Below are 14,428 nucleotides of genomic sequence, written 5' to 3'. Positions count from 1 at the left end.
TCCTACAATCTGTGCGTTGCCCATACTGGAAAGACAGAGTTTAATTTCCTAAGATGTAGTGATCCTTTGCATTCCACTCAAGACATAGTTTGTGGTGATTCTCCTGGGGCCTTAATTCCACTTCAGAGTGGGAATGATTTGACTTCACATCCTGAGACCCTAACACCGGTGAGTTTCTTTTTTTTTTTTTGTCTTCTGTAACATTCTACTAGTTTTTTCAAATTTGGGGCGTACTCTTTCACTCTTACATCTAGAATCATATTTAGAAAATACATAGCTAATCACTGTCTTGTCTTCTCAATGTTCAGTTTTTGCTGAGTACATTTTCAAGACTTTTGTGTTCATAAATTGCTCTATAATTCAGAAAGAATGTCACTAAATTGGAGATATCTTGTCAAGCTTAGATTAGCAAAACAGAGGCTGTGGTCTTGGCTTCTTACCAAATAAATAAATTTAAATGAATAAATAATAACCTATTCAAATCTGCTGAGATTTAAGTTGAAATTTCCATACCCTATTTATGTCTTTTTAAAAGTTTAATAATATTAGCTACTAATTAAATATCCCAGCAGGTGCTCATTTCAAAGAAACATGTAGTGCAAATGATCTTGTATGTGCATTTGGGTATCTTCATTTATTTTAACAATTTTTAGAACTGTAAGCACTTGAGGGGGCATGGTGAGCGGATCCATGAATTCCTGAAATTGCATGTAAAGTTACAGATGTATGCATTTTTCTTGGTAGAGGAGTCAACACTTTGATTCCATTGCCAGGTTTCCTATGGGCCCAAAATCTTAATACTAACTGCCCTAGAGGAATTTTTCTCTTCAAGTTTTGGTCCTTCTGGCTTTCCTTTTACTTTTCTTGGTGCTCAAATTGTACTCTTTCCCAACCCTTTTTTCTCTACATTGCAAGATAAGGAATTTTCAAGAAAGCCAATGAAATGCTATTGTGTTCTGTGCTCAATCTCTGTCTCTGATTGTCTGATATACAATCTTTGAAGACAAAAGGTAAAATCTTTGAAGAGTTCTATACTTGGGGGCATAGGGACATAAACGTTTCTGAACAACCTGTTCTCTCTGCATGAAAGAAGTCAACCTCCAAACTCCTCATCTTTGAGGAAAGAACTACTACTGGGTTGGTGGGGATGTACAACTGAAGATGTGTACGCCACTTTACTTTGGGCTTCCATACAACATGCAAAGAAGAGATTATTTATATAGGCATCAACGCCCTGGTGAAAACAGGTCATTTGACATAAATACGTATTTTTCAAAAACCTACATCACTATTTCTAACTCCGGTTTTTAAAATTGTAGCACTTGTATTTCTCTTCCCACTGCAATACAGACATGTTCCTTTTAGTTTGTGATTACCAGCTCAACTCATTTAAATAGGTCAAGTTAACTTCTAATAATATATGCCTGTAATAAAAATATATATTTTCAAAAAATTCATTGAGGCTCAGTAAAACTATTTTAGAAAAACTTGAAAACTTTTTACACAATCTTAATGCTAAACAAATATAATTAATTAGTTGATTGATCAATCTAAAATTTAAAAATTCTAAGTGAAATTTTAAGGGGTATATCTCATAGTCTCTGTATAAGTGTCTACTAAACACAGTTGGACCATTTAAATCAGAATTTCAAATAAAATTGTAAGAATTTTCTGAATATAGCTAGAAGCTCATAGGAAAGAAAGTAAGCATTACTTACCTTTTAAAGTGGATATATTTCTATTGGAAAAATTAGTGTTGCAAATATATATTCAATCAACTATTATCATTTAATACTTTGAGGTACTTTTATTCCACCGAGTAAGAAAACTACAAATAGTAGTTGATTTAAGGATGTCAGTTGAGGAACCAAAGAAGTAATGTAAAATAAAATAAAATATACAACAAAAAATAGAGTAGCGTTTGTTTTCTATTGCATACACAGTGGGTGCAGTAACTTCTGAGGACTCTGAGCGCCGCTGTTCACCCATTAGGAGAGAACCGCAGCCAGCGCTCAATCCGGATTCTCAGGACTCCCAACTACACAAAGCTCCACAGTTCCTGCAAACAGGCTCCAGGGATGCAGCGAAACTCACTCCAGAATTTAAGGTGCGCAGGCTGCAGAGACTCCCTGCTGCCAGAGAAAGAAAAAGGACCCAGCCAAAATACACAGCGTGCCCAGTGAGGACTTAGCGAGAATTCCGTCACCAGACAACAATGGCCGCTCAAAGGAATAGCTCCGACCGCAGCGCGCTGGTCCAGCTCTGCCTTTTCCTCTGTATGCCGTGGCAGGCCGAAGCTCGGCAGATCCGCTACTCCGTTCCCGAGGAGTTAGAGAAAGGCTCTTTTGTGGGCAGCATCTCCAAAGACCTGGAGCTGGAGCCCCGGGAGCTGGCGGAGCGCGGAGTCCGCATCGTCTCCAGAGGTAGGACGCAGCTCTTTGCTCTGAATCTGCGAAGCGGCAGCTTGGTCACCGCGGGCAGGATAGACCGGGAGGAGCTCTGCGCTCAGAGCGCGCGGTGTCTGGTGAGTTTTAATATTCTTGTGGAAGATAGGGTGAAACTTTTCGGAGTAGAAATAGAAGTAACTGATATCAACGATAATGCACCAAAATTCCAAGCAGAAAATCTAGATGTAAAAATTAATGAAAACGTAGCTCCAGGAACGCGTTTTCCTCTCCCGGAAGCTGTTGATCCGGATGTGGGCGTGAACTCCCTACAGAGCTACCAGCTCAGCTCCAATAAGCACTTCTCCCTAGCAGTTCAAAGCCGTGTCAATGGCGTTAAGTACCCAGAGCTGGTGCTAGAGCACGCCCTGGATCGCGAGGAAGAGGCAATGCACCATCTGGTCCTAACTGCCGTCGACGGGGGTGACCCTCTCCGATCTGGCACTGTCCTCATCAGTGTGACTGTTTTCGATACAAATGACAATGCTCCGGTCTTCAGTTTGTCCGAATACCGAGTGAGTGTTCCCGAGAACTTGCCTGTGGGCGCACAGCTGTTGACAGTCACCGCCACTGACAGGGATGAAGGTGCCAATGGAGAAGTGACATATTCATTCCGAAAATTACCTGATACACAACTGTTGAAATTCCAACTAAACAAAAATACGGGAGAAATAAAACTATCAGAAAATCTAGATTATGAAGAAACAGGTTTCTATGAAATAGAAATACAAGCTGAAGATGGAGGGGCATATCTTGCAACTTCTAAAGTGTTGATTACAGTAGAAGATGTAAATGACAACAGCCCAGAGGTGACGATCACATCTCTGTTTAGTCCCCTGATGGAAGATTCACCTCTGGGGACTGTTATAGCTCTTTTAAACGTGCATGATCTGGACTCCGGGCAGAATGGGCAGGTCACCTGTTCTATATTGGGGAATCTACCATTTAAGTTAGAAAAATCCATTGACAGTTATTATAGATTGGTGACACACAAAGTCCTTGACAGGGAACAGGTATCTTCTTACAATATCACAGTAAGAGCCACAGATGGAGGAAGTCCACCCCTATCCACAGAAATTCACTTCACCCTGCAAGTGGCAGATATCAATGACAACCCACCCACCTTCTCTCACATCTCCTACTTTACCTATATCCCAGAGAACAACCCCAGAGGTGCCTCTATCTTCTCAATGACTGCACTGGACCCAGACAGTGAAGAAAATGCTCGGGTTATTTACTCCCTGGCTGAAGACACTATCCAAGGGGCACCTCTATCCTCCTACGTCTCCATCAATTCTGACACAGGAGTACTGTATGCACTGCGATCCTTCGACTTTGAGCAGTTTCATGACCTGCAGATGCAGGTGACAGCCACTGACAGTGGGGACCCACCGCTCAGCAGCAACGTGTTACTGAACATATTCGTGCTGGACCAGAATGACAATGCGCCTGAAATCCTGTACCCCGCCCTCCCCACCGATGGTTCCACTGGCGTGGAGCTGGCACCCCGCTCTGCAGAGCCCGGCTACCTGGTGACCAAGGTGGTGGCTGTGGACAGAGACTCGGGCCAGAACGCCTGGCTGTCCTACCGCCTGCTCAAGGCCAGCGAGCCGGGACTCTTCGCGGTGGGGCTGCACACGGGCGAGGTGCGCACAGCGCGGGCCCTGCTGGACAGAGACGCGCTCAAGCAGAGCCTGGTGGTGGCGGTCCAGGACCACGGCCAGCCCCCTCTCTCTGCCACCGTCACGCTCACCGTAGCTGTGGCTGATAGCATCCCGGATGTCCTGGCTGATCTGGGCAGCTTGGAGGTCCCGCACGCCTCTGATGCTTCAGGCCTCACGTTGTATCTGGTGGTGGCGGTGGCCGCGGTTTCCTGTGTCTTCCTCGCCTTTGTCATTGTGCTGCTGGCGCTCAAGCTGAGGCGCTGGCACACGTCGCGTGTGCTCCGGGCTTCTGGAGGCGGATTGGCAGGCTTACCAGCCTCTCACTTTGTGGGCGTGGACGGGGTGCGGACTTTCCTGCAGACTTATTCCCACGAGGTCTCGCTCACCTCGGACTCGCGGAAGAGTCACGTGATCTTCCCGCAGCCCAGTTATGCAGACGCGCTCATCAGCCAGGAGAGCTGTGAGAAAAAGGATCCTCAGTCTTTGTTAGATGATTCGAAGTTTCCTATAGAAGATACCCCTTTGGTGCCAGTGAGTTCTATTTTTGTTCCTTTTCTATCCTTTAAAAATGATGGTTGGTTTTACTTTTAGGTTTGCAGCATGTTGGCGGAAACTGAATTTTTTCACTTTTCCCTCCATTTCAATGACATTTGCTTCTTGCTGAAACATTGAAGAGTAGAACTTGATGGTTATTAAGGCTGATTTGTTTTTACTTTCTGGTAACTATTCACCTAATCCCATGAAGGTTTATTGTAATAGGCTGTTATGGTAGCTTCACGGAGTCTTGTATTTTATAGTTTTGTTACTGACAGTTCCTAAGAGAGGACTTTCATACAGAAGTGTCTTGTCAATTTGTGGGCTCTCCCGGTGGCTACATGTTGAAATCCTAGCCCCTTAGACAACCCTACCTCTTGCTTTGAAGGCAGGTCTGGTAAGAATAGGTAAATGTCAGAAACAAGTGCATTAGCCTCACTGGAAATCCGACCCATTTTCAATAATATTCTGTTAACAATTCATAACAATACAATGTGTGCTTAAATTTTTTCAAGTGTAATCATACCTGGTAACACTGCAGCGTCCATTTTGCCTGTGATTCCAATTTCATACTGTCATGTGGCAGACATACCATTTATTTATTTATTTTGGCTAAGTTGGGTCTTCGTTGCTTTGCGCAGGCTTTTCTCTAGTTGTGGCGAGCGGGGGCTACTCTTCGTTGTGGTGCGCGGGCTTCTCATTGCAGTGGCTTCTCTTGTTGCAGAGCACAGGTTCTAGGCGCCCAGGCTTCAGTAGTTGTGGCGCTCGGGCTCAGTAGTGTGGCTCACTGGCTCTAGAGCGCAGGCTCAGTAGTTGTGGTGCACTGGGCTTAGTTGCTCCGTGGCATGTGGGATCTTCCCGGACCAGGGATCGAACCGTGTTCTCTGCATTGGCAGGCAGATTCTTAACCACTGCACCACCAGGGAACTCCCAGAAGACATACCATTTGAATTTTACTTTCCTTGCTCAATAGGGATTCCAGAGAGCCTGTAGAAACAAATTTGGGGTTCTGTTCTCTCTGTACTTTTTGTTAAATTTTCCAGTTTCTAAGGATAAAAAAAATATATATATATATATAATTTGGGGAGATAGAGTGGTACATGTTCCCAGGTACAGGGGCAAACATGTGTGCCAAAAGCATTTCAGTGACTCTTTATATAGAGAAAGAAATGTCCACCTGAAACTCTGCAAACTCTGAAATTTAAAGTCAAAATAAACTTAAAGTCAAGAAAGAGATGTCATTTCTATATGAGATCGGAATACAAGCAGAGAAGTACATAGAATTATAAACAGATGGTCAGTGGAGTTACTGATGAGCCCATTTAGTTTAGTGAAGTTAGTGATGTATTTGGTTTGATCTCTTATAATTTATTACCAATATTCTTCTAAACTAATATGGTAGCGTAAAGTCAAATCATGTCCTAATGTGTTTCAAAATATTTATGAGACCATGACTTTTTTCATGTCATTCAACTTTTGTTCAAGGATATGTCTGTGGAAGGACAGCATAGTTATTATCTTTAGAGTCATAGTTATTAACTTTTATTTTTTAACTTTTAAATCATTGAAACTGTCACTTAAAATTTCTGACCATGAGAGTCAAAATTAGTATGCATCTATTTCAAATAATTCTATTATTTTGAAAAACACAGGTTAAAAAAAACTGCTCTTTTGGCATGGTAACTATTGTAAGCAAATATGTTAAAATATAATTATTTAAAAGCAATATAGGATACCTTAGATGATTGTAATGAATATGACAGTGTTTGTATTCTGTTTCCTAAATATGGGGGGATGGATTAATACTTTTCTAGCCAAATATAAGCCTGGATTGAAGACCAAAAAAAAAAAGTTTTTTGCTTATCTTTAGTACTTTCTTTTGTGGATGATTAGTCTTAAAAGCAGCAACAGTGATTGCCTCTGGATGGAAGAACTGGATAGCAGTAGGCAATGGAATAGGAGACCTACTTTTCACTCTACATTCCTTTGTGCCTTTTAGATTTTGAAAGAAATATTTCTACCTATTCAAAATATATGTAAAATTTTAACATATAAAATATATAATAGTTTTGACCATGTGAAAAAAATGTTTCATGATGAAAACGGAGTCACCGAGGAATAAGATTCAACTATTTTAGCGGCGGTCATCCTGCGTTTAAAGAAAAAGACTTCCTTAAATAGAGCAGAGAAAAACTAAGCTGCCGTTCCACACGGAGCCTCTGGGCGCCGCTGTCGGCCAGTGCAGGGCAAGCCTAGTAGACGCCCGGGATTCCTCAGCCTGTAGCCAGGGATTTCCAGAGCAGCCACCAACACAGAGAGAAGGAAACCCGCTTACACGCTGGGGCTCCTGGCCGCGCAGACTCTCCCCAGCACAAACGGATTTCCAGCCCCAAGCCTGGGGGCTCCGCCTGTCCTGGGCCTAATGCGTTACCAGTGCGCCAGTGTACGCTTTCTCCAACTATAAACCCTGGGACCCAGCGAGAACTAGAGCGCGCAATGGGAGGGAGCTGCACGCAGAGACGTCCGGCCGGCCGGCGGCAGGTACTGTTTCCCTTCCTGCTGCCTTTGTTCTACCCCGCGCTCTGCGAGCAGATCCGCTACTCCATTCCCGAGGAGCTGGCCAAGGGCTCTGTGGTAGGGCATCTCGCTAAGGATCTAGGGCTCAGTGTCCTGGATGTGTCGGCTCGAAAGCTGCGAGTTAGCGCGGAGAAGCTGCTTTTCAACGTAGACGCGGAGAGTGGGGACTTACTTGTGAAGGACCGAATAGACCGTGAGCAGATATGTAAAGAGAGAAGAAGATGTGAATTGCAGTTGGAGGCCGTGGTGGAAAATCCTTTAAATATTTTTCATGTCATTGTGGTTGTTGAGGATATTAATGACCATGCTCCTCAATTCCATAAGGATGAAATAAACTTAGAAATCAGTGAATCTGTCAGTCTAGGGACGGGAACAATTCTTGAGTCTGCAAAAGATCCTGATATTAATATGAATTCACTGAGCAAATACCAACTAAGTCCTAATGAGTATTTCTCGTTAGTGGTGAAAGACAATCCTGAGGGTGGCAAATATCCAGAACTGGTATTGAAGAAGACCCTGGACCGAGAAACGCAGAGCGCTCACCACTTGGTGCTGACAGCCTTAGACAGCGGGGATCCGCCGCGAAGCGGCACCGTTCAGATCCGAATCCTGGTGGTGGATGCCAACGATAATCCCCCTGTGTTCAGCCAAGATGTGTACAAGGTCAGCCTTCGGGAAGATGTGCCCCCAGGTACCTTCGTGCTGAGGGTGAGCGCTACTGATCAAGATGAAGGCGTCAATGCAGAGATCACCTACTCATTCCTTGGTGTGGCTGACACAGCCCGGCACGTGTTCTCTCTGGATTCAGCTACAGGAAACATTATAACTCATCAACCCCTGGATTATGAAGATGTGAAAAGATATGCCATGGATGTAGAAGCAAAGGACCGAGGATCCCTCTCTACACAGTGTAAAGTAATTATAGAAGTTTTAGATGAAAATGACAACAGCCCAGAAATAATTATCACTTCTCTCTCTGATCAGATTTTGGAGGATTCCCGGCCAGGAATGGTTGTAGGTCTCTTCAAAACACGGGACCAGGATTCCAAGGAAAATGGAGAAGTCACATGTAATTTAAGTAGAGACATTCCATTTAAAATTCATTCTTCTTCTAATAATTACTACAAGTTAGTAACAGATGGGGCCCTGGACAGGGAACAGACTCCGGAATACAACGTCACTATCACAGCCACTGACAGGGGCAAGCCCCCGCTCTCCTCCAGCGCTACCATTACCCTACGCATCACCGACGTCAACGACAACGCTCCTGTTTTCCACCAGGCCTCCTACGTAGTGCATTTGGCCGAGAACAACCTGCCTGGAACCTCCATAGCGCAAGTCAGCGCCTCCGACCCCGACCTGGGGCCCAACGGCCACGTCTCCTATTCCATCCTGGCCAGCGACCTGGAGCCGCGCGCGCTGTCGTCCTACGTGTCCGTGAGCGCACAGAGCGGCGTGGTGTTCGCGCAGCGCGCCTTCGACCACGAGGAGCTGCGCGCCTTCGAGCTGACGCTGCAGGCCCGCGACCACGGCTCGCCCACGCTCAGCGCCAACGTGAGCCTGCGCGTGCTGGTGGGCGACCTCAACGACAACTCGCCCAGGGTGCTGTACCCGGCGCTGGGGCCCGACGGCTCGGCGCTCTTCGACATGGTGCCGCGCGCCGCGCAGCCCGGCTACCTGGTCACCAAGGTGGTGGCGGTGGACGCCGACTCTGGACACAACGCCTGGCTGTCCTACCACGTGCTGCAGGCCAGCGAGCCCGGACTTTTCAGCGTGGGGCTGCGCACGGGCGAGGTGCGCACGGCGCGGGCCCTGGGCGACAGGGACGCGGCCCGCCAGCGCCTGCTGGTTGCTGTGCGCGATGGGGGACAGCCGCCCCTCTCGGCCACCGCCACGCTGCACCTGGTTTTCGCGGACAGCCTGCAGGAGGCGCTGCCGGACCTCAGTGACCACTCTGAGCCCACTGACCCCCAAGCTGAGCTGCAGTTTTACCTGGTGGTGGCCTTGGCCTTGATCTCGGTGCTCTTCCTCCTCGTGGTGATTCTAGCCATTGCCCTGCGCCTTCGATGCTCTTCCAGCCCCAGCGCTGGTGGGGGCTGCTTTGGATCTGTTCTCTGCTCCAACTCTGGTCCTGAGATTCCTCCCAACTACAGTGATGGAACGTTGCCCTATGCCGATAATTTATGTGTGCCTGGGAATCAAACTAATCCGGAATTTAATTTTCTCACATCTGTTGAACATTGTCCTGCCACACAAGATATTCTCAACAAAGATAGCTCTTCAGTGCTATTGGCTAGTGTTTTAACTCTTAGTGTTGAAGCAGATAAGAACACTTTTAAACAGGTAAGTATTTAAAATAATGCTTTTTATATTCCAATATGCCAATATATTCTAATATAACACTGTTATTTCGAGTTTCTAGATTCCCTCTCTTGATGAAGTTCCTAAAATCTAATCAAACCTATGGGTATTACTATTAAGACTAAAGTTTACAATGCTGCATTCTTTCTACCACTCAAGTGCATTTTAAGGTAAAATATATAGAGCAGTCTCTGGTCAGTTTTTCATGAAATAGAACACCTTTTAATTAAGGATATGGAATACAGTTATATATTTATATTGTGGTATTTTAAATGCCATCCAAATTTTCTCAAACATTTTATCTTTATTTTACTCAATAAACATTGGTAAGAATTATAGTCATAATCCTAACTGTTGATTTTGTTGGAACCGTGCTAGTTACACAACCACAAATGCTGTTCCCTTCAGTCAGTAAAAATCAGGAGGAACCAAATCTAACCTGCAAGTTTTCAGTTCCAGTAGTATTTGAATTTTTTTTTAATTAGCAAGCCTTTTAAATAATCACTCTTTTCATAAGTGCTCTTGGTAAACCTTTAACATCCCATTACATAATACTTTATTGTCTGCAATTTTAAGCTTTACAAATACTTGTGATTCTCAAAGAGGTAAGTGAGATAACTTCAGGAACAGCAACATTAGTTGAGTTTTTCTTTCTCGTTGCAATAATAAGATTGGGCTCTAGGCGCCGCTGTTCACCAATTAGGGAAACGGGAAGCTGCGAGCTAGAGTCCCTCCCTCCCCTACCTCTACAACACAAAGCAGAGTGAAGTGGATACTCACAGATCGTGATGCTGGAAACTTAAAAGTACTTCTCTTCGCTCTCTAATATATTTTGGATGTACTTGGCGAGTGACTGTGTAGATGCATAAGCTGATTCAGAACCAAACAGCTCAAGAAACCGCGGAATATAGGCTCAGCCACTGCCATGGCGAATCGGCAGCTGCTCCTGGACCGCAGCGGGCTGGTCCTACTGTATATTTTCCTGGGGACGCTGCGGGAGTCTGGGGCTGGGCAGATCCGATACTCGGTGCTGGAAGAGACATACAAAGGCTTCTTCGTGGGCAATATTTCCAAGGACCTGGGGCTGGAGCCCAGGGAGCTGGCGGAGCGCGGAGTCCGCATCGTCTCCGGAGGAAAGACTCAGCTTTTCGCTCTGAATCCGCGAAGTGGCAGCTTGATCACTGCTGATAGTATAGACCGGGAGGAGCTTTGTGAGGCGGTTTCCTCCTGTTTTTTAAACCTGGAGATACTTGTGGAAGATACCCTTAAGATTTATGGAGTGGAGGTGGAAATAATGGATATTAATGATAACGCCCCCAGCTTCCGGGAGGAGGAAGTAGAGATAAAAGTCAGTGAGCATGCAACTCCGGGATCGCGATTTCCTCTTCCTAATGCTAGGGATCCAGATGTGGGAATGAACTCCCTCCAGCGCTACCAGCTCAACCCTAATAATTACTTTTCTTTGCAAGTGCGAGGCACAACGGATGGGGCCAAGAATCCTGAGCTAGTGCTGGAGGGGAGCCTGGACCGGGAAAAAGAGGCTGCTCATCACCTCCTCCTCACAGCCTTGGATGGAGGAGATCCCATCCGCCAGGGCACTGTTTCCATCCGCGTGGTGGTTCTCGATGTAAATGACCATATCCCAAAGTTTACACAGTCTGTATATAGAGTGAGTGTTCCTGAGAACCTCAGCTCCGGAACTCGGGTGCTTATGGTAAACGCAACTGATCCAGATGAGGGAATCAATGGGGAAGTGGTATATTCATTCCTGAATATGGAAAGCAAAGCTTCTGAGATATTCCAGTTGGATTCTCAATCTGGAGAAGTCTTAATACAAGGTTCTCTGGATTTTGAGAAATACAGATTCTATGAGATGGAAATTCAAGGCCAAGATGGTGGAGGTCTCTCCACCACTGCTAAGATGTTGGTCACAGTTGTGGATGTGAATGATAATGCTCCAGAAATAACTATCACATCTTCTACGAATTCAGTGCTGGAAAACTCTCCTCCAGGTACTGTGATTGCTCTTCTAAATGTGCAAGATCAAGACTCCGGAGAAAATGGTCAAGTCTCCTGTTTCATTCCTAACAATATGCCTTTTAAATTAGAAAAGACTTACGGAAATTATTACAAGTTGATAACAAACAGAGCACTGGACAGGGAGCAGGTACAGAGCTATAATATAACGTTGACAGCCACAGATCGGGGAAGTCCACCCTTGTCTACAGAAACTCATATTTCACTGAATGTAGCAGATGACAACGATAACCCGCCCACTTTTGCTCACTCCTCTTACTCTGCCTACATTCCTGAAAACAATCCTAGAGGGGCCTCCTTCTTCTCGGTGACTGCACTCGACAGGGACAGCAAAGAGAATGCCCGGGTCACTTATTCTCTGGCAGAGGATACCCTCCAGGGAGCACCTCTATCCTCCTACATCTCCATAAACTCAGACACCGGCATTCTGTATGCGCTGCGTTCTTTCGACTATGAGCAATTCCATGAACTGCAGTTGTGGGTGACAGCACATGACAGTGGGAACCCACCGCTCAGCAGCAACGTGTCACTGAGCATATTCGTGCTGGACCAGAATGACAACGTGCCGGAAATTCTGTACCCCGCCCTCCCTACCGACGGTTCCACGGGTGTAGAGCTGGCACCCCGCTCTGCAGAGCCCGGCTACCTGGTGACCAAGGTGGTGGCTGTGGACAGAGACTCAGGCCAGAACGCCTGGCTGTCCTACCGCCTGCTCAAGGCCAGCGAGCCGGGACTCTTCGCGGTGGGGCTGCACACGGGCGAGGTGCGCACAGCGCGGGCCCTGCTGGACAGAGACGCGCTCAAGCAGAGCTTGGTGGTGGCCGTCCAGGACCACGGCCAGCCCCCTCTCTCTGCCACCGTCACACTCACTGTGGCCGTGGCCGAGAGCATCCCTGACGTCCTGGCTGATCTAGGCAGCCCTGAATCTTCCGCCAGCCCCGACGACTCAGGCCTCACTCTCTACCTGGTGGTGGCGGTGGCTGCGGTCTCCTGTGTCTTCCTCGCCTTTGTCATTGTGCTGCTGGCGCTCAGGCTGAGGCGCTGGCACACGTCGCGCCTGCTCCAGGCTTCAGGAGGCGGGTTAGCGGGTGTGCCCGCCTCTCACTTTGTGGGCGTGGACGGGGTGCGGGCTTTCCTGCAGGCCTATTCCCACGAGGCCTGGCTCACCACGGACTCGCGGGGGAGTCATGTGATCTTCCCGCAGCCCAACTACGCGGACACGCTCCTCAGCCAGGAGAGCTGTGAGAAAAGCGAGCCTCTTTTGATAGCTGAAGATTCAGCTACCGGTTTAGGCAAATGTGATCCTACCAGTAATCAGGTGAGATTTATTTCCTGCCTCCCAATTGTTGATATCTCTGCACAGGTCTTTTAAGTTACTTTTTCCGAGCCTGTTATAAAAACTGTTTGGGGTGGGGCATATGTTCTTATATATTTAAAGCGAAACGTGAGTTTCTGTAATTTACCTTTCATCAATTTTCAGAAAGGTTTTGTGAAAGGCTTTTTTTTTGGTCCTGTCAGCTTCTTTTGTTTGTTTCTTTGTTTTAATTCAAAGGTCCAGTTCAGTTATCATGGCTTGCTTTGTTGTAAGGTGAATTTTAGTAATATTTTCTATCACCAGTGTCTGACTATCAATGTAAACTGGTTATTATTCAAATTAATGATTCATAAACATCAATTCGACTTCATATTGCCTCCATTGATCTATAATTATATTCTACCGTTATTTGTTTTACATCTAATGTTCATATTTGAGCCTGTTGATTCAATAGCATACTTACTCTAGCTCTTATCTATAATACATATACACACACATTCACACATATACACTTTTACACACGTATGCTTCTCTCTGAGCACAAAACAATTCTGTTTTGATTTTTGGTGGCTGGTAATACATTTAGATCCTGTTGATTATTTCAATTTTGTCTCATTTATTTACCCCACCAAAACAAGACCTACTGACTGCCTTTTAGATATGAGGGTCTCTTGGGAGAGGAAATATAGAGCACACTTTTTCATCTTAAGTTCTAGACATCTTTTCTACTTCTACAGTGAAGTCATTAGATTGTTCTGAAGAAATAGTTGAATTGTAGAACTGGTGTTCTTTCCTTTTATTCTTTTACTCGTACTTTAGTGTCTGTGTATTGTTGAAGGTTTTTTTTTTTTTTTTTTTTTTTGGTACGTGGGCCTCTCACTGTTGTGGCCTCTCCCGTTGCGGAGCACAGGCTCCGGACGCGCAGGCTCAGCGGCCATGGCTCACGGGCCCAGCCGCTCCGCGGCATGTGGGATCTTCCTGGACCGGGGCACGAACCCGCGTCCCCTGCATCGGGCAGGCGGACTCTCAACCACTGCGCCACCAGGGAAGCCCCTGTTTTGTTTTTTTTTTTGAGGAACATGGGCCTCTCACTGCTGTAGCCTCTCCCGTTGCGGGGTGTTTTTTTTTTTTTTTAATGTAGTAAATTCTCCTACAGAAATAGCTTTTAATTTTGATCCAGTCCTTCTCAAAAAGTTATTTTCAAATCTGCTAGACATGCTTCCATTTTTCAGATTTGTTTGTATGGGAACAGTTTGTGAATATAAGAGGTGGAGCGGATACTTAGAACCCGTGAGACTGATTGAGCTGGTATTCCTCTGGAAACTTTTGTTTGTTTTCACTATGCTTAGGAGTCTTGGATTCCTTTTGTCATTTCTTTTGTAAACTCATTTTTTAAAATTTTATTGTAGTTGACTTACCGTGTTGTATTAATTTCTGCTGCACAGAAAAGTGATTCTGTTATACATATGTATATATTCTTTTTCATATTTTTCCCT

At 45.6% G+C, this 14,428-nt stretch overlaps 1 protein-coding gene across 7 annotated transcripts in view; it reads left to right on the top strand.

The window, feature by feature from the left end:
- LOC113606922 (protocadherin gamma-C4) overlaps positions 1–14,428 on the top strand; it is a 123,444-nt gene that overhangs the window by 24,900 nt on the left and 84,116 nt on the right. Inside the window, exon 1 of one of the 7 annotated variants that reach the window (XM_027081796.1) lies at positions 184–4,639. The exons of 1 other annotated variant lie outside the window; for it this stretch is intronic. In XM_027081796.1, coding sequence (XP_026937597.1) covers positions 2,216–4,639 — 2,424 coding nt within the window. In that variant the 5' untranslated portion in view covers positions 184–2,215. 5 more of the 7 variants (XM_027081802.1, XM_027081797.1, XM_027081801.1 and 2 more) reach the window with 5 other exon arrangements.

Source organism: Aethalodelphis obliquidens, unplaced genomic scaffold (assembly GCF_003676395.1).
Source record: "Aethalodelphis obliquidens isolate GAN/ISIS:26980383/991018 unplaced genomic scaffold, ASM367639v1 scaffold45, whole genome shotgun sequence".
Taxonomy (NCBI): Eukaryota; Metazoa; Chordata; class Mammalia; order Artiodactyla; family Delphinidae; genus Aethalodelphis; species Aethalodelphis obliquidens.
This window is presented reverse-complemented; position numbering and strand designations above follow the sequence as displayed.